The sequence below is a fragment of the Anopheles cruzii genome, chromosome 2 (assembly GCF_943734635.1).
Source record: "Anopheles cruzii chromosome 2, idAnoCruzAS_RS32_06, whole genome shotgun sequence".
NCBI lineage: Eukaryota > Metazoa > Arthropoda > Insecta > Diptera > Culicidae > Anopheles > Anopheles cruzii.
In genome coordinates this window covers 7,560,085-7,584,200 of record NC_069144.1, presented here as the reverse complement: position 1 = coordinate 7,584,200, position 24,116 = coordinate 7,560,085, and the positions used below count along the sequence as shown (strand labels likewise).

The following is a 24,116-nucleotide window of genomic DNA, read 5'->3' as shown; positions in this document are numbered from 1 at the left end:
ATCCTTCTCCTCCGATCTGTTTCTCTGCTCGTCCTCGGCCAGCAGTCTCACTCCGGGCGGCACTCCGGGACCGGCGGCCGGCAGCAAGTTCACCAAACAACGCGAACGTGCCACGCGCTTCTAGAGAGCGAGCGTTGCCAGTGGCCCAGTGGCTAGGAACTCAAAAACACACAACAAAAAAGACTATTTAGGAGTAAAAGCACTAGATTAGTAGCAGGAGGGCGGACTACCAAGCTTTACGGCATTAAGTAGAGGTGTAAGAGAGGATGACCGGGTTCGTCAGCACCACAACGCACACCAAGCGCCACAGGTGGACAGAGGTCGATGGAAATCGAATCGAACGGATGTAGCTGAGAGCATATCTTGTTTAACGATAGCCCTAGGTTAAGCTCGTCCTGTGTAGAGGCTCGGAGTAGCCGAGTTACCTCCAATTATTAGTTCTCTGTCCGACCTGTTGGACGCCCGACTAGGCGTGTAGACAATTCTAGTGCCCCAGTTCTAGTCTAGAAACGATCGTTCGCTGCTCCCCTAGTGTGCAGCGTAGTAGAAGGTCCTTAGATTCTCTTGGGAACACGAGGTTTCGTGTCGGGAGGGAATGCCGAAGCCGAAGCTAAAAGACATCCCCCGGAAGCGGGCCCACGGGAGAGCGTTTATGGGGAACAGTTTTACAGCAACACAAACAAGGATATGATAGAACACGATAGCTCGTAGTAGCGTAAGTCACGGGTCTTTTGGGAGGTGGACCGGAGGAAAAGAGCGAACTGTAGCGAAGCTGCAGATGGCAGGTGATACACGTGGAAACATCAAGAACTGTGCCAGGTCGAGGTCTGTTGTTCGAACTTCTTCTAGTTTAAGCTCACCAAATCGTAGATCCAGGACTGCTCTAGATCTTCCGAAGCATTTCTTAGTGTGAAAAGGCCTTCAAGTGCATCCTTCTCGTTTTTGTTGATTTAATTGTTAGAACTAATCAATCCATCTGCATAACCCTATCATTTGTTGGACGATCCTACGTTTCGTGACTGATCGCACCAAGCAAAAGTTTGGTTTCCCAACTATGCGATCTCTGCATTTTTCTTCTGAACACATCATTAGGCTAATACTCGAGGACAGTCAATCGAGAGAAAAGATCCTGCACGCCACTGAAGGATGCAAAGCCCACACAATCCAATTAGCAAGCGGCATAAGCGTAGCATAGTTTTCAAGTAAAAGAAAGCCCATCTGAAGGGGGCCACTCGGCCCCCCCAGGATTAGATGGCAAACGACCATGCACCAATCCGGTTAAGCTTTAGCTTCAGTCCAATCTGAACCAAATCAATGTTTGCTAGCGTGTTGATCAATATCAGTCTTAAGAACGGGTCTAGTCCGGACTAGCACACACACACCTTGCGTAATGTGATAACCGACTCCGTAGTGAAGCAGCGCAAAAGCGTATCCAAACCGTATTTTAGCCGAGAGAGAAATATTTTCCAATTTGAAACGAAAGCCCGATAAGATTTGTGTAGTTTGCAGATTGCAGATTCGATATCGTTAGGAAGTGCGGTGCCCTAGGCGCCCGCCATGTAGCGTCTTATTTGTGTTGCTTGCCCCTCTTGAAAGCGAAAGCGCACACGAGCGAGCAAAACAAAACAGCGATTCTTCAACAGAATTTCTCCTCTATCCCACCATCTTTTGAACTCTTTTCCGATCTCCCTTCACTGCTCACTGCTAGCTTCTTCCCACTCACTTCAACTCACTTTTCTGATTTAAGTGCCTTGCATAAAGAAGACAACCGACAGCAACCACTTCCGTGGGTAACGATCCTTCGTAAACTCGATCCTCCAAGCGGTGTTTTGTTTCGTCGTTCGATCTCCCTTCACACAATGCTTACACACACAAACGATGGAAGATGAGTACACAAACGCATTGCAGGCTGTGCAACAAACGAACAAATTGAGGTAAAAAAGGCTTTAGCTTTGTATATCGAAGAAAACGAGACATTTTATGCTTTTTGTGCTGCTTTTCGTTTGGATCTTTTCGATCGGTACGGAAGGCACCGTAAGGCATTTCGCAGAACCAGGAGGAACGATGAGGAGGAGGTACAGGGGAGGTTTGGCGCACGAGGTGCGCAGCAGCAGTAGTAACAAGTGATCACACACACTCTCTCTCTCTGTGTCTCTCTTATTACCTATCCCCATACTTAGTACGTAAGCCAGATAATTAGCTCAATAAGATCGATATCGGATATCGGGAACTACATAATGTCCCTCCCAAACCAAAAGAATTCTTCACCGACTGTAGCGTGTACGGTGACCGCGTTAGCCCGGTACCGGTCAAGCGGTTTCCACATTAAAAACATCTCCCCTCCCGATAGCTACCCAATGCTCATGAGTTTGGCCGTGTATAGTAAAATACACTATCCGACACTATCCATGTCGTTGGACCACCGTAGGGTGCCATAGTAAATGTTTAAAACGAGAGAAAAGAGAGAGAAGCTCATATAAAAAGAAAGTCTTGGTAATATTGCTTTAAATAACGTAACGGAGGAATCAATGTACCCCTTTTCGAAGACGACCAACCGTTGGCATCGAGCGAACGCACCGTTTTCTCACACACCGGACTTTAACCTGATCCAAACGATGGGCTCTATAAAATCATTCATACGTTGATGTGTCTTACGGTAGTTTCTACCAACTCGCTCTTTCCCCTGTTTTGTTCCTCTTAATTGAACCCTACCCAGTAATCCTAGCTCCTTGTTCCGTTTTGTTTTCACTCCGTTTCTCCGTACCGTAGTACCTTTCTACTTTCTTCTTGCCTTTTCCCGTGCCTAAGTAAAGGTGCTCCCCGGTGGTTTGTTTTCAAAAGTGCGGTAATTAAGTACATAGTGACGGGAGGAAAGAGAAAAATACAGAAACTAGGTCGTTCCTGAAGAAAAAAGATTAAATATTCAATAAGTTTACGTTTAAGGGCGGAAGAGATAGGTAATCTAAATACTCCTGAATCCGTGATAGCCACTAAGCAGCCTCCTTCATAGTACTAATACGGCACCTTCGAGAGAGATGGGAGCCTAAACACACCGACACCCAGCCAGCCAGCCAGCCAGCACTAGTCGTTTAGATCAAGATACGAAGAGACGCAACAGTGAATTTATGTTCTGGCCAAGCTCCCCAAAAGCGAAACACAAGGAAACACCAACAACACCCCGAACAGCAGCTGATTATGGAACCAAACACACAAACCTAGCCCCGTGAAACATAAAACACGCAACGAATTAGTAACAAATCAACAGTGAGCTGGGGACGTGGACAAAAAACGAAGAATAGAGGCCACGTGTAAGCTCAGCCCGCGAACCGCGTGTGTGGTTTGGTTTCGTACCGCTTCAGTTCTGGTTTCAGAAATCGTTTTAAAATGTCTTGCCTTCGGTGCGCTGAAGGGTGGTGCGCCTAGGAGAGCGTTGTACGCCGTTACCTTACTCTTCTACTAGCAAAACGGAAGCGAGCGAGTTCCTGGACGAATCCTGGATGCCACAACGCAAAAACGATAAGCTCTAACGTACTATGGCGTGTGGTATCGCGCGTAACGTGATAAGAGTCTTGATAAAGAACCCACACAAACACACGCACACCGAGAGAGGCCACAGATTCGTGGCAAAACATCGAATGACCAGCGTCGGGCATTTAGCGCACTCTCAATCTCACCAAAATCGTAGCGCCAATCGATCGTAGCCGATCGCAGTCGAATTGGATTTTTTATCGAAAAAGTAACGATGAAGTAGCCTTACCGTGTTTACCATTAACTCATTAGAAGCTATAACATTAAAAAGAAAAACACACATAATGACACTAAATTATCGAAAGCGATAGGAAATACGATACGAAATACGGTGGCAAGGGCCAAAGCAAGGGCATTAAAGTTCTGAAACATATAAAATGTCGCACACCAGATGTCGAGGCGGGCAAAGAAGCAGAAAGTCTAACTTTCGCGTATAGAAATGTTAAAAATTTAAAAACAACCCGAGGGGGAACTGGAAAACTAACAAATAACAAACCAACCAAAAATCGGTGGAACGCTGTTGACCTAATTCTCAAATTTTAACACAAACACATATACAACCAACCTTTTTAACTTATCTTAAAGAACATGTAGCACCAGCAACAGAGAGAGAACAAAACGGGTCCCGGGTCATGTGTCGGTAGAGAGAGAGGCAGGAAAGGCGACCGGAAATATGAAATATAATACCTATACCAATGTCCACCAATGTTCCAGAGTTTATCCCTGTGGGCCCTTTCCTTGTTTCTGTGCCCTTTAACTTCACTCACTGGACTTGTTAAGGTTACCGAACGGGCTTTATTTTCAAAACCCGTTTTGACAGAGTTTGAGTTGAACCACCAGCTCGATACAAGCGGAAGCGGAACTCGGTATAAGATTAAACGTAAGACCCGAATCCCAAATTACTATCTTCACACAACGCTCTCGTTCGTTAGTGTTGAGCGTGCGCGGCCAGGCGCGGAACCATTTACTAACCAATCTTCGCGTTTTCTAGTTCCAACGTTTTACGCAACTTGTTACTGCGCTAAGTGGGTTCCAAACGAACGTTTCAGACCCTTTTCTCTCTCTCTGTCTGTCTCTCGCTACCTAACTACGCTCCTCCAACCTACCTAAACAACATATGAAGACCATCTCTTTAGACATAAATAAAAAAACCAAAACGTAAAACGAAAACATTAAAACCTTAGCCCTTTCTCCGATTTACGCGTAGATGTTGTCCTGTCCGGTCCTGTGAGAGTTTCTAATTCACAATGATGATGATGATAAGAAGTTAAAACAAACTACAAACACTAGAGTAAAGCCGCCAACGGCCAAAACCTACCCTAACACACCGCGAAAATGGCGCCACAGTGATGACCAGGTGGCCAGAACGATATAGTGTGTGGTGCACCCCCGAGGCGCCTATAAGTGCTAACCGAAAGAATCGAACTCGACCATTTTCTAATTACTATCGTCGGCGTCGGGACTAGGAAGCCGCAGTAACGTGTAACGTATAATTAGCGTAAATTTTATACTCAACCATATTTGCCATTGATTCAGGAAGCATATAGTGATGTAGTTGTTTTAATTTAGATTTCTCCGTTACTCGTCTCATCGATCCCTTTAGTCATCGTTTGTATTGCGTAGGTTGTAAGCAGCGTAGCAGTTCACTATGTTCAGCACGTTTCGGGGACGCGGCTCCCCTCCAGTTGGCCTCCGCCGCCGTTTCCAAATCTGCGATCTGCGGTAGAAAGTGCTCAGTAACGTAGCCAACCGATACCGAATAAGAATCGCGTGACGGGAAGAGAATCTGCTAAGGTGTGACTCTAGGGATGCGGCAGAAAAACGAAACCATTTCACTATTTACCCCTTAAACCACGGGAAAAGGTAAGACAGTTCTGAGATAGAGCACGGACGAGAACGGTGTTGCTCCACGGAGGATCAAGTAGGAAATGGTATATGAAAAAAATAAAAACTAAATGATAATAAATCGAAAACAAAAGCGCAACATAGAGGAAAGGAGACCCGGAGGCCGAGGGTGACGATCGACGATGACTGTAAACGAAAAATCAATGAAATGAAATTCAAAGTTTAGCAAACAAATAAAGACACTCTTAGTAAGCTTAGCAAAGTAACGAAGAAACAACAAAAAAGATTAACAAAACATTTAAAAAGAAACTCTTAAACTACTAAAAGCAGCACTAGCATAGCAGGTAAATTAGTGTGAAAATCTAGTTTTACTCCAACTCCGGAAAGAGAGCAAAACGGCAAACGGTTATCCGAAAACCGACAAAGCAGAACAAGGAAAGTAAGGAAATGCTAGATTTCCCTTTTGCCGTATTGTACATACTATAAATATAAATATGGGGACACCAAAACAAACCAAATCACAGACAAAACGAAACGCTGACAACGCTGAACAAACACAAACAGAACCCTTATCAAATATAGCGTACTCTAGTGAACCATTGCAACCAAAAACCCATTTAAACGAAAACCATATGAATAACTCTCTTAACTGAACAGCCAATACGCATATGTAATCGTATGCTACAGATCGCGGGGCGTCGCGGTCCAACATCGACCCGTGACCCAAAAACGCGCGACCCGCGACTATCCGCTCGACGACGGGAGTGCCCCGTTCTTACGTGTCTTGTGTTTCGTAGTTCCAAACGCAGAGATTCAATTGCCGGTTTTTGCGTTACGTGTTTCTGTTACGTGTAGCGAAAGATTTACCTTTAACGACCTTTATTGCCTACTGTATATATTGTTAAATAGTTCTAATAAAAAAGGAAAATAAATTATTATAAAATTTCAATAGACGTTTCCCGCGAGTAGTGTCCATGTTTTTTTTTTTCTTTTTCTCCGTGGCCACGATCAGTGGCCTCGCCCCCCTCGTCGGTGGGTCGCACGCAACGGCAGATTGCCGATCGCGGCGAATGTCGCGGAAGAAAATTATGGTTTGTGTACATTACCACCAGGCGATCGGATCGTCGGGTCGGAAAAACAAACGCAAATCAGCCATGTCCGGTTCCGGATCTGGGCCCCCGACGACGAGGGACGGACAATCGAGATCGACACGAAACCGGTGACAGCACCCGAGACACAACGAGAGATGATTTACGCTCGTTAATTACGGCTCTAATTGGTCGTATCGGAGGTGACAATCTGATAATGGCCGAACCCGAACCGGTGGCCGGTATAAAAAGGTGCAGTTGATCCGAATGGTAAGTAGAAGTATTTGGGTTTCGCTACCTGTTACTACCGTTCAAAGTATGGCTACTACTACGCCACTGATACTGCTCGTCGTTGGGGTTCTGCTGTGCGCTCTGGGCCAGTCACGGGCCTCACCGCTGTCGGGAGAGCCCACCGGGGTCTGTGGCAGACTGTGACTGGTGCGCCGCTCGAACACTGGTGTCGCTAATTCGTATCACTCATCTGCAGGTTGCTCAAGTGCCCCAAATTCCGAACATGCCCGGACCGGGAGATTTCCCCAGGCCGCCCAATATGGTGCAGAGCCGTGTAAGTTACCAGCCGAACCAGTCTTCCGATGAACCGCGATGAATCTATCCCGTAAATCCCACAGGTGGTACGTCAAGCACCGCCGGACTTTCCGGACCACGGAAAGATGCCACCACCGCCCGAAGGCCCTCCGCAGATTCCGTCGATGGTCTGAATCACGCCGGCACACTATGTATACCGCATCTCGCATTCCGAACAATCCAATCCGTATTCTTCTCTCTACCGTTGCTTCCACTTACAGCGAGCCCGCCGGGACACGGAAACGCCCCTGGGGCAGGCTAACGATCTTCCGACCTTCGCTCAAACTACTTCGCACGGACGGCGTGGAAAGCGGGCCGCCAAAGGCACCGGAGGCAAGTTTCCCAGTAAAACCGGATAAGCTGTGCCGGATGCTTTAGGGTCAACGCAACAAAAAAAATCGGGAATAGAGCGTGCTGCAATCAACATGTACTACAATGGAATAAAAAGGCAAACATCACGCAAGCAACAAGAAAACAGTCCGGCAATCCGTCGCTTCGCTTTGGGTCTTTTTATTTCCATCCAGCGCGTCAGAATGGCCGATTAGTCGTCGTCGACCGGGGCCGATCGTTTCCGCTTGTGCACCATTTCCTGGTGCACACGGAGGCTGTACTTAGTGTAGAACTTCTTGTCACACACATCGCACCCGTGGCAGCGTTCCTCCCGGTGCCGTCGGATGTGGTTCCGGTAGCTCATGCCTGTCTGCAAAAACTTGCCACAGATGCCACACTCGAACGTTTTGCCCTCGATGTGCGATTCCATGTGGGCTGTTCGCAAGCTGGCCGTTTTGTACGACTTGTTGCAGACGGCACACACGAACGGGCGCTCCCCGGTGTGGGTTCCTGTAAAACGGAGGTCTAATTAAGCCGGAACTTATTTCCTACTTCTCCCGGATGCTACTTACGTTCGTGCAATCGCAAGGTGCTCTGCGTACTGTACGATTTGTCACACTGCGTACACTGGAAGCTCTGCACCAGGCACCTTAGATGGTGCGCCAGGGCCCGCGAAGTGAGAAACTTCTTGTCTGTAAGCGTAACAGTGAGAAATGACCGCAGATGAAACATTACCCGACCCGTGGCACAACTCACCGCAGTGCTTGCAGGCAAACAGCTTCCCTTTGCAAAACGACCGCAGGTGTAGCTGTATGCCGCCTGCACCGATATCCTCGTGACAGTGGGGACAAACGGTGCGGTCAGGGCGCAGATGTTTGCTGGAGACATGCGCGCTTAGCCTCGCCAGCGATCCGTACACACAGCCGCATCCTTCGAATGGGCACGGAAATCGCTGCAAGTGGGTCACAAGGTGTTGCTTCAGATGCTGGCCGCTGTCGTACCAAGCGTTGCAGACACCGCACAGGCCTCCTGCACCGCCACGGCGTTCCAGAAAGCCCTCGTCGTCCAAGCCTGCGCCCGAGCTGGTACACTGGCGCTGGTGCTCGGCCAGGTGTGGCTCACTGGGAAACAGTGACTGGCACACGGTGCACGTGTAGAACCGTATATGTTCCAGCACCACACTCGAATCGGTGTGTAGCTTGAGGTGTCTCGTAAGGCGCGATTGGTTGCGCACTTTCTTTCCGCAGATTTCACACTCGAAACAGCTTACCTCGGCGGGACTCAGCTCCGTTACGACAAACTGAACGGTTCTGTTACTCTCTTGCGTGGCGGCTTTACTTTCCGGTTCGTCCTCAAAACTAAGGTCGCCTTCATCATTTGCAAAGGGATTCCGTTCCGGGCTGGAGCGATCGGGTCGATCCTCTTGTACCAGGCTCTCCTCTGCGAACGGGCTTTCCAGGGACTGCTCAGTCGACGCTGGCGTAACGGGATCACCGAGCAGCAGCTCTTCGATGAGTTCCTCCTCGGGCAACGCTTCTGTTACGGAATGTTCGTCACGCTGTGGGCTTTCCTTTAGGATCCCTGGCAAGCGAATCGATCGAAGCACCCTATCCGTGCGGTGGCACTTTTGTTTGAATACGTAAAACTGAAACATTTGCGATCGACACGTTTGGCATATTTTGTCCGGTACACTGCCATCGTTTGGGACCTGGGGGGGAGGGTGAGGTAATTTAGGTAAATCCCGGTCGGGCGGATATCGATTCGGCACACTAAAAACTCACCCGTAAACCCATACAATGTTCGATCACCGCCGATACGGTCACTAGCGTTCCGTCCACAATGGCATCGGTGAAGATGTGAAACAGATGAGCACTGGGATCGGTCTCCGACAGGCAGATGCGGCACACATTCTCCAGATCGATATCGAGGCAAATTTCATTCATTTTAACCGCCACCCGTTATTCGCACGAACCGCGAAACGAATTGGCCTAGTTTACTTTGATGGTTTGTTTACGGTCGTTGACATATCGGTACGAGCATAAGGGTTAGTTTGTTGTAAACAAACCAACGTCAAACAACATTTGTAAAAGGTAACTAAACGTTTTATAAAGAGCAAACCAAAATCATCACTTAGTGAAAACTATCCTCTGAAACGTACCATGGGAATTTGTTACAAGAATCTTCCTTTAGAGCTACTAGCTGCTGCTTTAACTGCCGAGTTTAAACCAACACCAGAGCTTTCAGCACGCACGTATAAACGTAACGCGTCTAACGCTTTCTGGCCGCGTCGTTTGACGCCATTGCGGACTGGTTGCACTCTGCTCTGGAGAACACAGATCAAAACAAAGCTGCGCTAACGACGATCGTTATTCGCATATTCTTCTGGCCACAGGTTCATTGGCCACCGCACGGACCGGTGTTTAAAAATAGTTTTCGACACGTCTACCGAGCCCGGACGAGACTATGGAATCGAAAGAACCCCTGGAGCTGTCGGTCACGCCGGAGGAACTTTGTCGCACCTGTCTGGCTGCGGTACCGGACCGGACGCAGTTGAAGCCAATATTTTGTAGCGAAATTCTGGACGGCAAAATAGTGCCCTTCCCGAAAGTGCTCGAGCTCGTGATCGGTGCCAAGGTAGTACCGTTTGTGGGTGGTGGTGTCGGCAATCGTGGCAAATATTACTAATTTTTACACCCCCCCCTCTCTACTCCGTTCACAGTTCGTAAGGGATGAAAAACTGCCAAACAACGTGTGCATCGAGTGTAAAGCCAAGATACGCGATCTGTACGTGTACGTGTCGAAGGTACGCAATTCGGTGGATCTGCTGCACGATATTTTCGGAGTCGCCAAACCAGCGGAAGCCTCGAACGCCATCGTCAAGTCGGAGCCGCCGAAGAAGATCGACACGCGCAGCGTCGAGGTGCAAACGGATGCGATCGAAGCGGCAGAACCACCGCAACCGGAAACGATCGAGACGAGCACACAGTGTGACCCCATAGAACCGACTGCTGGGCCATCGCTGGTATACTCTAGCCATGGAGAAACCGGAAACAAGCTGGCACCACCGACACCATCGAAAAAAGAAATGTCCTCGCACCTTATGAACTTGCGATGCGGGGAATCGAGCAGCGAAATAAGGGTCACGGTAATGGAACAGGATGAGGACGAGGAGGAGGATGAGGGTGACCAGAACGAAGGGGATTCGAAGGGGACAGACACCGAACAGGCTCTAGTCGAAGCGCTTACCAGAAAAAGCGGATCGTTCGATGATGAAGATTACGAGATTCAGCTGCTAAGCGAAGAGCCGGAAACCGACGAATGTCTCGCCCTGAGTGTTGTCGAGAAAGTCGGCACCAGCCAGTCGGTGTCGTTGAAGGGCGAAAATGGAAAAGAAAGCTCCGACGAAAATGTGCCTGGGTCCTTCGGGTCGTTCAGGAACAAAAATTGGTCCGTTGCGAAGCGAGAACCGCAAGACTCTTGCACCTACTGTGACTTCACGTCACGGTCCACCACCTTCGTGAGGCACTTTCTCATCCACAAGCAAACGCTCGAAATGTGCTTCGAGTCGATCGACTACTTCCGGTGCAGCCTATGCTTCACCGTGTTCATCTCGCAGAGCCACTTCGAGGAACACTTCGACACGACCTGTGCGAGCGTCGCCCAGGAGGAGTACACCGTGAACGAGGATCTGCTCAAACACGAAACGTTCTACCAGAACGGGCTGGACATTTGCGTGCCGAAGCTGAAGACGTTCAAGCGGACGGACACCCGGTTTCGCTGCGGGCGCTGTGGCCTCTATCAGGACACGTTCGAGGACATGCGGCTACACTGCCAGACCCACGAGGCCGAGGACGATCACACGCAGAACGTGGACCTACTGTGGCGCGAGAATATGCTCGAAAGGGTGCACGTCTGCGGTATCTGCGGCGCTCAGTTTCCGGACGCCGTCTTCATCCGGCAGCATCTCTACTTTCACCAAACGTCGTATTTCTGTGCGTACGATTGTTCGCAGATTTTTGACGATTTTCACCGTCTCACGAAGCACATCTCGCGCAAACACTACAAGCCGGCGGGTGACGAAACGACCACCGAGTTCCCCTGCGACCGGTGTCCGAAGAGCTTCGGCAGTGCCGAGTCGCTCAAGACACACGTGAAGAATCATATGCGCGAGCGCAAGTACGTTTGCGGTGTCTGCTCGAAGGCCTTCGTCCAGAAGAGCGATCTCATCATCCACGGGCGCACCCATACGAACGAGCGGCCGTACGAGTGCCGGCAGTGTAGCAAGCGGTTCCGCACGGCGAGCCATCTGCGCGATCACATGTCGACGCACGAGGAGGTTAAACGGTTCCAGTGCGAGGTGTGCCACAAGCTGTTCAAGGCGGAACGTATCCTGGCCGGTCACCGGCAGCTGCACACCGGACTGAAGCCGTACGCCTGCGATATCTGCTCGAAAACGTTCGCCCGCAAGCAACACCTGAAGCTGCACCTACAAACGCACTCCCGATCGTCGCCACCGCTTAAGGACGACTCCAACACGGCATAACGAGGATCGCTCCTTGACGTACGATAAAAATGAGCATAAGTGTATTGTAAATAGCGTAGTTAAAGCCGAAATCGAACCAAACCTCGTGTTGCCCTGAGTGTTTCGGAAGTTTATAAATGAGGCGCTAGATGGTTAAATGCTGTAATAAATGTTTGAAACCCATAAGTAGAAACGTGATGGATATGTTTATTTCCTTAAATCCAGCAGGAACCAGCAGCGATTTCAGCTATTGAGGTAAAAGACGACGGACAGCCGAGCGTTGCGGAACAGAGTTTTTGGCGTGCCACGGAACCGGGCTACAGTTTGACGACGGAACGGATGCTTTTACCCTCGTGCATCAGCGTGAACGCCTCGTTGATCTTCTCCAAGGCCATCGTGTGCGTGATGAACTCGTCCACCTTAAGCTCCCGCTTGAGGTACTGGTCGACGAGTTTCGGCACTCCGTCCACGCTCTTCCAGCCACCGAAAGCCGTGCCCTTCCAGGTGCGCCCGGTCACCAGCTGGAATGGGCGGGTCGAGATTTCTTTGCCAGACTCGGCCACCCCGACGACCACCGACACTCCCCAACCCCGGATGCACGACTCGAGTGCCGCACGCATTGTGGCCACGTTGCCTACGCACTCGAACGTGTAGTCCAAGCCACCGTCCGTCTTCTCGACCAAAACCTGCTGGATCGGGTTCGTGTAATCGTTCGGATTGATCACCTCCGTGCAGCCAAACTGCTTGCCCACTTCGAACTTCTCCGGGTTGATGTCCACCCCGATGATGCGTTTAGCGCCCGCTGCCTTACAACCCATCACCACGGCCAATCCCACCGCTCCGAGGCCCCAGACCGCACACGAACTCCCGGGTTCCACCTTGGCCGTATTCAGTGCCGCTCCGTATCCCGTCGGTATGCCGCATCCCAGCAGACACACCTTGTCCAGCGGAGCGCTCTGATCGATCTTCGCCAGCGAAACATCGGCCACAACCGTGTACTCCGCGAAAGTGGACGTGCCCATGAAATGGTACACCGGCTTACCGTTGCACGTGAACCGGCTCGTACCGTCCGGCATCAGGCCCTTGCCCTGCGTGGCGCGCACCTTCGGGCAGAGATTAGTTTTGGGGCTTTTGCAGAACCGGCACTCGTAGCACTGGGGAATGTACAGCGGAATGACGTGATCGCCGGGCTGGAACTTGGTCACTCCTTCGCCAACACTCTCCACCACACCGGCGCCCTCATGGCCGAGAATGGTCGGGAACACACCTTCGGCATCCAGACCGCCGAGAGTGTATGCGTCGGTGTGACACACCCCCGAAGCGACTACCTTCAGCCGCACCTCACCGGCCTTCGGTGGGGCCACCTCGATTGTCTCGATCACGAGCGGTTTCTTCGGCTCCCAGGCAACAGCCGCTTTGCATTTGATCACCTACGGGCGGAATCGTACGGTACACGAAACGGTCTAATATGGAGGTCATTTTCTAACCCTGTCTCACCTGACCCGCAGTTGGTGCCATTTCGGGGGTGTAATGTTCCGTCTAAGAAAGCCGGTGTTTCTCTGGCGTTCTATCGCACTGCTGCTGGGTAATTTCGCTGATAAGCCGGACAGAGAGTAGCCTTACCGCCAACTGATTTCGGCGGATTCTTGGTGCCGTGTGCAATCTCGGCCCGTTGTTGCTTTGGTGCTGACAGAGTGACTAGCAACACGCCGGTGTTGTATTTTTTTTATTTATGGGCGCAACTTTGTGGCACTTGCTTAGAGGCTGCTCATTTTCACCGGGTTCGTATGCGTACATCCCGCGTCAGGCAGAGCATGCTTTTCTTCTAAAAGAAAAAAATCCAAACATCCGGGCGCTCCTTGGGCTGTTGGTTTTATTTTGCTGGAAGTTTCGTAAAAGCTGAGGACAATGCGACAACTGGCGAAAAAGGAAAATTCTGAGATAAGGCTCGTTTATGGATAACAGTTAATTGGGGTTTTTGTACGCCACCCATGCGGAGACCGTTATCTAATCATTGCGCCGTTGAATTGTGTTGGCATGTAGAGAATAAAAATGCAGAATTATTGTATCCAAAATTATGTTAAAATCCCTCTCCGTGTACGGTCATCAATAATGTACAAGAATGTGAAAAGGTTTTGGCTCTATTTCAGTCTTTCCTACTTTTGCTTAGCCGTTCCCAAACAAAAAACTATCCGTTTCCCCCAAGTCGTCCCAATTCCCACGATATTGATTTGGATACTGGACACGAAAGCTTCAATCATCATCATCCATGTACAGCCGGATGAGATCGTTGATTGTGGCAGGATACTTGGTTACCGGGCACCTACTTTCTTTCTGCAAATGTGTCACGATGCATCGATAACAATAAACGTAGCTGGAAGAAGTCGGAAAGAATTAGTTTCTACAATTGAGCCTCCTTTAACAGCATGCATACCCCGACACGGACACGGCCGTTGGAATGATGTACTTCTGCAGGCAAATCGGACAAACGTTGCTGTACTTCGCAGCGTTGACGTCCAAATCGGGAGCTTCCGGAGTCGGTAGCTTCGACAGGTCCCCAATGTTGGCCTCCGTTTGCCACCACTCGATGAACTGCAGGAAGAAAGCGGACAGCTCCAACCATCGTAGCAGTGCCGTGCTTAGCATTACAGCAACCCTATCAACGACAACGATTATTCTTATTTGAAGCACACTCTGCTCCTCACGCCGGTACCAATCCGTTCCGGTGCTCACCTTGTCTTGCCCTGGAAAACGTCCGCGAAGGACCAGCTTTCTTCCTCCTCTGCTTGATAGGTCAGTGCAAGGCGAAGCACGCGCAGCGAAGGCGAATGTACTTCACTAGCGCCGGCCAGATACATTACGTAGTGGACCAACTTAAGGCTTTCGTGTACGGCTTTGACGTAGGGCATCAAGCGTACTACGAGCTGCTTCTCTGCCGCAACCGTTTTCCCATTTTCACAGTCATCTTTCCACCGGTTGATTCGGGTTTCCAGTATTCGTAACGCGTATGGCACGACGACCAGCACCACGAACGACCAATTGCGATCGCGCCTGGTGAACGTCTTGTTTCGGACCGATTGGCGGGTTAGACCGTAGAACACTTCGGCCAGCGATCCTCCGTGCCGTTGGAGATAGTAACCCTGCACCAGCCCATTGAACAGCATGTAAAGCTCATCGTAGTATCGCACTAACCCACCGAAAACCGTCGGTTTGACTGTCGCTAAAAACTGTTTGGTGGAATCGAAGACACATAATAAGTGCTTTAGGTCCTGCAGAGGAACCAGTTTGGTACCAGGCTACTTACGTCCACCACACGTTTGATGGCGGGATAAAAGGTATTGTTGAGAGAGTCGGCCGCCAGCACCTCGAAGAGTGAGGGTTTGATTTCTACGGTCGGCGTGATGTGTGCTCCTCTGGCCGCCATCGGTGGTCGTTTGTTTACAAACACGCCTCTTCTTCGGTGCCAACTCTGACAACAGAGCCGGGCCCGAACTTACGGTTCTTCCATTGAAGAAAAGGCTTGCAATTTGTCATCAAGGTCACAAACGTACGCGACATACTGAATGTTTGTAGTTAAAATAATTATTGGCTGAAACTTTATTAGCCTTTTACCTGACCAACTCGCAGAGCGTTTAGATTGTTTCGTACCCCAAAAATATAGGTGCCTCTAGTGGAAAGTTACTTGTTTTGCTTCGTTGCCGTGCCTTGGGCCACCAATGATGATTGTAGTTTTCTTCCGGTAGTTCGGTAATCTACTTACGGCCACAAAGAGAGAGTCCTAAGTATTGCTTGCTATCCGTCCGCGCTAGAAGCTCGGTTTTAGTTGATGCCCAATGAAAGGAGTTTAAATGTAGGTAGTGCCCAGGAATGGTCGAAGAGGATACAGTGAAAGAAATAAGTGTTAAAATGCGAGACATTTGAGAGGGAAATAGGCCAAGAAAGTAATTTAAAAAACAGTTCTTTCGAAGGCATGAAAAGGTTTAGCTATCCCCGTCCCTCCGTTCTGCCAGTTGGGTTTCCGTCGCGAATTGTGCTGCGAAATGGGAAAATGCACAGAAAACAGAAACACCAGAACAGGAACAGGAGGGGAAACAGTGAAAATGTTAAAACAAACTTCAGTTAGGAAAGCTACGGGAAACGGAAAACGGGTTAATTTAAAAACGTCAGTCACGTGCGATTGATTGCTATTTTACCGGAAAGGCCCATACTCCTTTTCCAACGGCGATCCTTCCTTCCTACTCCGTGCAAGAAGCAGGTCGATCAAAGTGTGCTGCGGAGGTACGTACGTACACAAACGGGTCCATCGCTACACGATCGATCCGCGCTAAGAGCGAAACGAGACAGAGGTTGCCATGGCAGCGTGTTTGCTTGGATTCACCGCAAAAACAGGACCGCGTCTAGGCCTCCTCCAAACTTATCCCACGATGTCCAACGATGGGAAAAAGCTTCCGCTTTTCGGAGGGAGCGCGAAGAGTTGAGCGAACCAGAATAGGCGGCTTCTTTCCAATCCAACGGTGCCACTAATTCTCCAACATAATTTACACACACACGCACGCACACACACAAACCAAGGGCCATAGCCAGGGGCATCCATTTATCCTTGCGTTTTTTCCTTCCTGTGAATCCTGCCAAGCGTGGGCCTTTTCAAGTTCCTTCCTCCGGTCCCTCGGTGATCCTGTCATTCCATTATGCGCTACAAACCATTCGCGTTTTCCTATCGCCAAGAGCGAAGCGTTCAAATGTTCCGTTTTCCTTAGAGAGAGAGAAGGAGAGGCGCGAAGCGGAAGGGAACGAATCCTCGGTGAAATCCAATGCGTCCTTAAAATCCTGTTCCTCCAAATGTGCAATGTTCCAGAGCGAATCCATTCCTTGCTATACTCTAAAGAAATTACCCGCCTCCTAGAAGGGGGGAACAGAACCGGCTGCATCATCTACTGCGACTGCTGCGGAGTAGCAGAACGACAGGGAATTGGACATGCCCTGTCGCATCTCGTGTAAAGTGAGAGGGTGATCCTTATCCATCGCGGCATCCGGCATCTGCGAAAACAATCTTCAGAAACGTAGCCCACGCCAAAGCATGTCAACTTCCGCAACAACAGAGTGTTTGGAAAAAGCAGCAGACCACCGCCTACTGAGCAACAGCTCCGCAAAACCCCTTTTTGCCAGTGAGTGGCAGTTTGGGAGCAAAACGTAGACAAGTCTACTGTGTTGCCGCGACACTTCCGACAATCGTCCGGTTCTATGGTGGCTCCCGCCGTTCAAGATCGATATGCCACCGATATTCGGGCGCTTGTTTCCGTCACCTTCATCCTCTGGCGTAATCCTCCTTTGGTGGATCCTTAAATATAAGCTTTTCCTATCAATCCTTGACCCTGTCGGGAAGAAGAATAAAATTGAATGTTTAGTTTCCGTTCATTCGACGTACATCAGCATAGGTAGATTGGAAAACTTATGCTTTGCAGATTGTTGGTGTAAGTTGGTCTATGTTGGCAAGTTAAGAAAACGGGGCGGTTGGTTAGGGGACGTATTCAAGAAACGTTGCGCCGCGCCGCACTGCCAGGATTAGTTCTTAATACAATCATAGGACATAATGTTGTATTGCTCCGCGAAGTCACCATGAAATTCGAAGCCCGAATTGTACCTATCTTTCCACAAATATTTGCGTTGTTTCTGAATAAATGGTCGCACACGCCCCTCATCACTTTATCGTCTGAACCGGTGCCCTATCGAGAAACACACACACACGCGAAAACACGATTATTGCCGGAATGGGTACCGCGCACTCTTGCATTGGTTGTTCTGAATTTCCAATAATAATTTGATTTTCTTTCTGTTACCCGTTGGAGACGCCCTTCGATATCCTTGCTTAGAGGAATGTTTTCTACCTTCTTGTCGCACCCCCATCTATCTCCGTAATGGCCAGAACGGAACGATTCGAAGAAAATTAACAAAACCGTATCGTGTACAATTATCTGGGTGCTTGTCTGGTTCTGGTTTTACTCTACTGTGATCGATGAACGCAACTGAGTCAATGAAGAAAATAAACCACCACCGACCGTTCGATTTGTCGCAATTAAAACTAAAAATGGCCAATCATCGTCAGTAAAATGCTAACCAAACTTTCGGCCTGAAACTCTTGCTGTCTTTCTCGATCGCTTGCCTTTCCTTCGATCTCGCCGCAGGATACCTCAAACATAGGGAGGGTTTAAATGTTGGTTTGAAATAAAATTACTTTACGTCTCCGGGATGTGGCCAGATTTAGTGATAGGAACGGGAGCGCGATCGCGAGACGCTGCGTTGTACCGGTGAGTAGGTTGGTGTCCCTCTTCGTCTGCGTGGCGAATACGATCTGCAATCAACGAAGTTTCTCTCACAATCTTCGCCCATACCGGTTTCGCAGTGTTAACCTTACCTATCACGGTAGTCTCCCCGCTTATCGTCATTTCCCGAATCCTCCCGTACGCGAATGTACGCCACTTCTCCCTAAGAATGAACAACAATGAGTAACGAAAGCAACTTCCAAGCTACACGAAACGTACCTCGTGCGAGCGGAACCTGGAATCGTCGAGCTTTTTAATCGCATACTTCATGTCCTCGTGCCTCAGGAACTCCACCACACCGGTTCCATCCTTGTATACGTCCGCGAAGCAAACGTCCCCGGCTTCGCGCATGTGGTCCTTCAGATCCTGCCACGAACCGGACGACGGCAGTCCGGAAACCATTACGCGGAACTGCGATCGGCGAGCCGGAGGTCCTCGGTTTCCGCGATCGCTACGGCTGCTGCGATCACTGTTGCTCTGCCGGCTCCCACGGTAGCTTCCCGGGCCACCGCCACGCGGAAACTCCACCCGCAGCCGGTACCCATCGTAATCGTATCCATCGCGCGCCTTGACCGCATCGTCAGCATCGCTACACAATAAATGAATCACACAATCAGTGCCGCCAAGCGATAACAAAGAAGAACCAAATTACCGGGCGTCCTCAAACTCGACGAAAGCAAATGGCGGCCCGCGACGATTTTTCAGGTCCACGAATGTCACTTTGCCGAACTTGTGGAACAGATCTTGAATATCTTTGGTGCGAATATCCGGCGGCAGGTTACCGATGTAGATACGACATTCGTTGCTCCGACTCGACATATTTTCTAAATGGCTTTTAAAAACAGTTCCTTTCGAAGCTTCTGTGCAAACACGTCAAACCTTTTCGCGCACCAAGAACAGAGAACAGCGCGACTAAATTTGTTTGCGGTTTCGGAAAATTCTCTCTTTCTTACGCACACACCGGCGCGCGTTCCGTCCGCACGCACACACTCACAACACATTATGCCGCCGGTACTGACAGCATTGAGTACTGACAGCACGCAGCACTGGTTCGACGCTGTTACGGAACTTTGAATAAATCCGAACATTTATGGAGTCAAAAGTAAAGCCAATCTTATCAAAAGTGTTTCGGATGTGATGTTTTTCACCCGTAACACACTTTGTTGCTTAAATCTACGCAAACGCGCCGAATGGCAAGCAGTTCCGCTGGCGGCTTGGTTGTCTACGGTTACCGTTAAAATGAAATATCTCAGGTACTGGCCCCAGCAACCATAAACGCTCCGCCGTCTGATTAGCTTCCCTCGCTCGTGCTGTCACATTTTTTCATTCCCGTCTTTTTCTCGTAGTCCTTCTACGTTGCCTCAGTTCTACGCTTTTTTGTAGCGATAAAGTAGTCCCCTGGACCGATTAGGAGGGACCCCCGTCCAAATAGCAGGCAGTGTGTGGTGGGCAGCGTTTATTGTTTTCCCCAGGGTGTTCGTTTCTAGTGACCCCAGCTAGTATTACTTTCGCGCGCGCACCAAATTCGGGGATTGTTTCGTCGTCTCGTCATCGTTGCTGGGTCACGGGAGCTGGTGGTCCGTGTCCGTCGTCGTCGTCGTGGTGCGTTGTTTGTGGTCTTTCTGTGATACCGTTTCGCGTAAAATTGGAAAAGTTACGCTCTAGTAGGCGCTGCCCGTCGTACCCACTCGCCGCGACGCGCCCTCCTTTACAACAAAGCTTTTTCGTTCGACTACGATCGTGTCCAGTGCTGTGTGTGGTGATATCGTGACATCGAAATAGCGAAATTCCGGATATATCGGATTCTTGCGCTGGCACGCGGCAGTAGGGCTGGTGGTGGTGCATACTAATCATTTACACCTCGGTCCCGTGGTCCCTCTGGAGCGCGGAACAGGAAACCACCCTTCCGCGGGATCCGTGATCGTACCGTGCCTCGTACAGTGTATTATTGTTTGAGTATTTGTTTTTTTTTGCCGTAAGTTAAATGAGTTGTTCGGTGCGCGTCGAACATGTCGAAAAGTAAAGCGGCCCACCCGAAGCTCGATAGCGATCGTGTCGAGATAAAGTCGAAGGTACGGCGAACCCGCGGAAAGTGGAACATATTTTCCATTGGCCCCCCGTCAGCTTCTTCTATCGGCCTGGTTCTTCCTTTTCTTACCTCTGCCACTCTCCCTCAGTTCGATGCGGAATTCCGTCGGTGGTCGGTCAAACGGTCCGAGCAGCACTCGTTCGAGGTGTTCCAGTCGCTGATCGAGCGGCTACACCGGCTCGACCGCTCGCATCTGCTCATCTCCTACATCGATCCACGGGACAACGATCTGCTACCGATCAACAATGACGACAACTTCGGACGGGCCCTAACCACGGCACGGCCCCTGCTCCGTGTAATCATACAGAAGAAGGGTAAGCAGCGGGTGGGCGGCGGAGCCACAATAGACGGCGGGTGGGGCGGGAACTTGTTTTGATCGATGGCACGATTGTTATCGTGTCGCGAAGGGGCGGTGATTGGGTCCATAAATTGAGCGCTGCTCGTTGCACTCGAAGAGGATAACCGCGACACACGGGAGGGAATGCGAAGGACCGATGAATGATGATGATTCACGTTCCACTCGTCTCAACGGTCGTGTGTTTGCACATGAATGGAACTCGTTGATCGCAACAGTGGGTTGCGAAAAAAAAGGAGAAAAGCTAATTACCAGTGGCATACACACTGTTCACACATATGCACCCGCACCCAACTTGAATTATGCCCCCGATCGGTAGCATCGCACCGATCGAGGTCAGCCGCGCGATCGCAAAAGCGTGGAATGCATTTCCCCACGGTTAGTTCGGTGTTTTCGTTGATTATTGGCTGCCCCAAAAAGGTGTGCGCGCGCAGTCTGCCGTGATGCCTGACGGAAGCCGGAAGCAGGTTCCGTTCTCCGCCCATCACGTACAGGAAGTGACCGGAATGTGGAATTATGCACCACAGTGTAACGGCGTACTGCGCACGCCGTTGGCGCTCGCCAAGCAAGACTGTGCAATTGAACCATTCGTTTTAATTAGCCGCGAGTGTGTTATCTTTATGATTTCGTTCCCAGCTAGCGATCCCCAATTTACGTTGAGTTCTTTTCCATGTTTTTTTCCCTCACCCTCTGTTCGTGATCTACTTTTGGTAGGTGATAGTCTCGAGGAACGGACGGGTTATGGTACGATTAGACCTAGGAATCTTATCAGCAGTATTCTGGGACAAACTCCGGTCAAGCAGAAAGGACTAGCCATCTCCAATCCGCACGACTTTCGGCAGGTAAGCCTACTGTGATTCACCAACCGCAGATCTCAGTAACATTGCGCGATCTTTTGTCATCCTCCGAAAGGTGTCAGCAATTATCGATGTGGATATTGTACCGGAAACGTGTCGCCGAGTGCGTCTGCTAAAGCACGGTAGTGATAAACCCCTCGGATTCTACATTCGGTAAGATGGATTAAGGACTCCCCGTGATTGGTTTACGCAAACAAATGTTCTAACTTTCTCTTTCCGTTCCGTTCCGCGCAGTGATGGCACATCGGTTCGGGTGACGGCCAGCGGGCTGGAAAAGCTTCCCGGTATTTTCATCTCCCGCCTCGTACCGGGCGGGTTGGCCGAAAGCACCGGCCTACTGGCGGTGAACGATGAGGTGCTCGAGGTGAACGGGATCGAGGTGCTGGGCAAAACCCTCGACCAGGTCACGGACATGATGGTGGCGAATAGCTCCAATCTAATCATCACGGTCAAGCCGGCCAACCAGCGAACGTTGGCCCCACCGAGGCGCGGATCGTACTCGCGCAACAGTCAGCTGTCCGGCGGTTCGCAACAGTCCCAACAGACGACCGGCTCGGACGAGAACGATCCGGACGATCAGGAGGACGAGGTGCGCGACCTAACCGAGGCGGTCACGCTCGAGGAAAGCAATCTCATCTCGCAGAAGGATGGCGTACTGCATCTGTAAGACACTTCCCCCAACAGTCGATCTAGAAATCGAATCCGACGATCGGATACCGTGGCGCGCCTGATTCACACACACACACACACCAATCCCGATCGTCGCCCCCATTGGGGGTATTTTTTGCTTTTAACGACCGTAAAAAGCGGAAGCGGAGACACATTACTCATCTACACACTGCTGTTCGATAAACGGGAAAAAAACCAATGTTCGGCAAGTCTCCGAGAGCAGGCAGAAGGTGCACAACAAGCAGCGAGACGAGATTAGGGAAACACGAAACCCCCTCGAACGGGTGCTGATGCTGTTTGAAGAAGAAATCTGCCTTTTTAAAATAGTACTTTTTGGAGGATGTTTTGGGCGCGGACAAACGATGATACACCACACACGGAAGCGGACGGAGAAGTGTTACCAAAAAACCGAAAATAAGAACAAGCGAAATGCTAGCACACCGCATACACACGGTCTCATGCTCAACAATTGCTCAGCACTTAATCGCCGGAATCGGCGCACAGGAGGATGTTGCGCCCCGCTTCATCAATACTCCGGGCGGGTGAATCACAAGAAGACATTCGTGGCCCCAAAATAAGCGCAAGAAGGTTGTTGCTTTTTTAGACATTACACCGGAAGTAACAGTGTTCTAAGAACCGTGTGCCTTTCCAGTAAACATTCCATTTTGAGAGGCAGAGGCCAACCAACACAACCTCTTTTGGGTGAGTTGGTGCGAAAGTCCCAACCCTCCCGATCGCGATCTTTATCAATCGAAAAAAGACCAAGAAACTGGACGCAAAGAAAGGGGCGGCAAGTGAACCCGGGCGGGGGCAACGTCAAGAGCCTGGAAAATTTACACAATTAGCAATAATCGAAGAAAGTGAACAAATAGGTACCAACATACCCGATAGAGAGTACTTAAAGTGAACGGAACAGTAGTTATTTACCTCCATTAATGATATAGTATAGTAGCAAACGAAACAACCGAATTAACGCTCATCCATCCATTCCTCCCCGGAGAGCGCGTTGGAGGTGTTCACCGATACATTCCACACGTGCAAGTGCCTGCACAAAAGCGCCGGGAGACACACACGCCCCCCGGAGACACGCGTTGGCCTTAATAAGAACGACGATATACCAAATACATTCCGAGTTATTGTCGGCTGTTGTGTACTTAAATCGAAACCTCACGTACTTTTTGGAACGCTAAATCTACATTAAACATAACAAGGGTACTGGGTCGTCAGTGCACCGACTTCGAGATGTTGCCCGTTAAGCGGTGTTTCCCGTTTGTGTAATCATTTCCATTCAATGTGATGCGTGACGGCAGCTTAGTGAGAACCGAGCGACTGAATAGAGCGAGGGAGCGAACAACAAGGTCTCCCAGAATGCACGAGAAAAGCGCTCGCCAACAAAAAGGGTACTGTCCTTTCCGGTCCTACACTTGCGTAACGGTTATTATATTATATTATACACAGTATTTCTTTGTTATTCGCGTAGAGTGTAGAGTGCGACAGGTACTTAGTGGGGTCCCTTCCCAAATGAATACACATTCTCTTATTTAAAAACACACAAATTCCCCAAATTAGTTTCGCGCCGTGTGTTCGTTATACTCTACCGCTTGGGATGCGCATCTGAAATCGTAGTAGTCTGTTTTTCCTCTGGCGTGAGTTAATTTGTAAAACATGACGGTCCGTGGAATGCGACCGCCGATTGCCTTATGCGAAGCAGGAAAAACAAACGGTTTAAACCGCGGAACATAAAACCACACGCGCGTTCCACGTTGTTTAGGAAGTCGAAAACAATAGAGATAGGGAGACACAATATTTGCTCCAAACAACCCGCACGCACTCCCTGTTGCCGTAGCTGGATCGTTAAAAAATGCTCTTGAAAACTGTTTTCGAAAACAAAAATATGAAAATATATTAAATCCTTTTATAGACGAAAA

General features: G+C 49.8%; 7 protein-coding genes across 8 annotated transcripts; 3 read left to right on the top strand and 4 right to left on the bottom strand.

Annotated features, from left to right (window-relative positions):
• Nucleotides 1-6,745: 6,745 nt before the first annotated feature.
• Nucleotides 6,746-7,508, top strand: LOC128268092 (zinc finger CCCH domain-containing protein 4-like). 2 transcript variants are annotated; one of them, XM_053005107.1, is made up of 4 exons: nucleotides 6,746-6,878; nucleotides 6,949-7,026; nucleotides 7,091-7,174; nucleotides 7,268-7,508. In XM_053005107.1, exons 1-4 carry the CDS (start codon nucleotides 6,780-6,782, stop codon nucleotides 7,403-7,405), a joined length of 399 nt encoding a protein of 132 aa, XP_052861067.1. In that variant the 5' UTR covers nucleotides 6,746-6,779; the 3' UTR covers nucleotides 7,406-7,508. The 2 variants fall into 2 exon arrangements, with proteins under 2 accessions (XP_052861067.1, XP_052861068.1); XM_053005108.1 differs by having other exon boundaries at nucleotides 7,091-7,198; nucleotides 7,268-7,410.
• Nucleotides 7,509-7,587: 79 nt separating this feature from the next.
• LOC128277321 (zinc finger protein 177-like) lies at nucleotides 7,588-9,319 on the bottom strand. The gene is made up of 4 exons (XM_053015767.1): nucleotides 9,172-9,319; nucleotides 8,133-8,957; nucleotides 7,949-8,068; nucleotides 7,588-7,886 (listed from the first exon to the last, which is right to left on the bottom strand). The coding sequence occupies exons 1-4, from the start codon at nucleotides 9,317-9,319 to the stop codon at nucleotides 7,588-7,590; spliced, it is 1,392 nt and encodes a 463-aa protein (XP_052871727.1).
• Nucleotides 9,320-9,839: 520 nt separating this feature from the next.
• Nucleotides 9,840-11,919, top strand: LOC128277320 (zinc finger protein 266-like). Its single transcript, XM_053015765.1, has 2 exons — nucleotides 9,840-10,010; nucleotides 10,096-11,919. Exons 1-2 carry the CDS (start codon nucleotides 9,840-9,842, stop codon nucleotides 11,917-11,919), a joined length of 1,995 nt encoding a protein of 664 aa, XP_052871725.1.
• Nucleotides 11,920-12,102: 183 nt separating this feature from the next.
• LOC128275071 (alcohol dehydrogenase class-3) lies at nucleotides 12,103-13,554 on the bottom strand. Its single transcript, XM_053013455.1, has 2 exons — nucleotides 13,396-13,554; nucleotides 12,103-13,328 (listed from the first exon to the last, which is right to left on the bottom strand). The coding sequence occupies exons 1-2, from the start codon at nucleotides 13,414-13,416 to the stop codon at nucleotides 12,216-12,218; spliced, it is 1,134 nt and encodes a 377-aa protein (XP_052869415.1). The 5' UTR covers nucleotides 13,417-13,554; the 3' UTR covers nucleotides 12,103-12,215.
• Nucleotides 13,555-14,043: 489 nt separating this feature from the next.
• Nucleotides 14,044-15,322, bottom strand: LOC128267838 (peroxisome assembly protein 12). The gene is made up of 4 exons (XM_053004785.1): nucleotides 15,203-15,322; nucleotides 14,632-15,125; nucleotides 14,333-14,554; nucleotides 14,044-14,272 (listed from the first exon to the last, which is right to left on the bottom strand). Exons 1-4 carry the CDS (start codon nucleotides 15,320-15,322, stop codon nucleotides 14,152-14,154), a joined length of 957 nt encoding a protein of 318 aa, XP_052860745.1. The 3' UTR covers nucleotides 14,044-14,151.
• A 1,992-nt stretch (nucleotides 15,323-17,314) lies between these two features.
• On the bottom strand, nucleotides 17,315-19,097 carry LOC128269397 (serine/arginine-rich splicing factor 1A). Its single transcript, XM_053006847.1, has 4 exons — nucleotides 18,871-19,097; nucleotides 18,438-18,807; nucleotides 18,311-18,381; nucleotides 17,315-18,247 (listed from the first exon to the last, which is right to left on the bottom strand). Exons 1-4 carry the CDS (start codon nucleotides 19,035-19,037, stop codon nucleotides 18,157-18,159), a joined length of 699 nt encoding a protein of 232 aa, XP_052862807.1. The 5' UTR covers nucleotides 19,038-19,097; the 3' UTR covers nucleotides 17,315-18,156.
• A 529-nt stretch (nucleotides 19,098-19,626) lies between these two features.
• Nucleotides 19,627-24,098, top strand: LOC128268993 (partitioning defective 6 homolog beta). The gene is made up of 5 exons (XM_053006317.1): nucleotides 19,627-20,290; nucleotides 20,396-20,621; nucleotides 21,377-21,504; nucleotides 21,575-21,672; nucleotides 21,754-24,098. The coding sequence occupies exons 1-5, from the start codon at nucleotides 20,228-20,230 to the stop codon at nucleotides 22,184-22,186; spliced, it is 948 nt and encodes a 315-aa protein (XP_052862277.1). The 5' UTR covers nucleotides 19,627-20,227; the 3' UTR covers nucleotides 22,187-24,098.
• The last annotated feature ends 18 nt before the right edge of the window (nucleotides 24,099-24,116 follow it).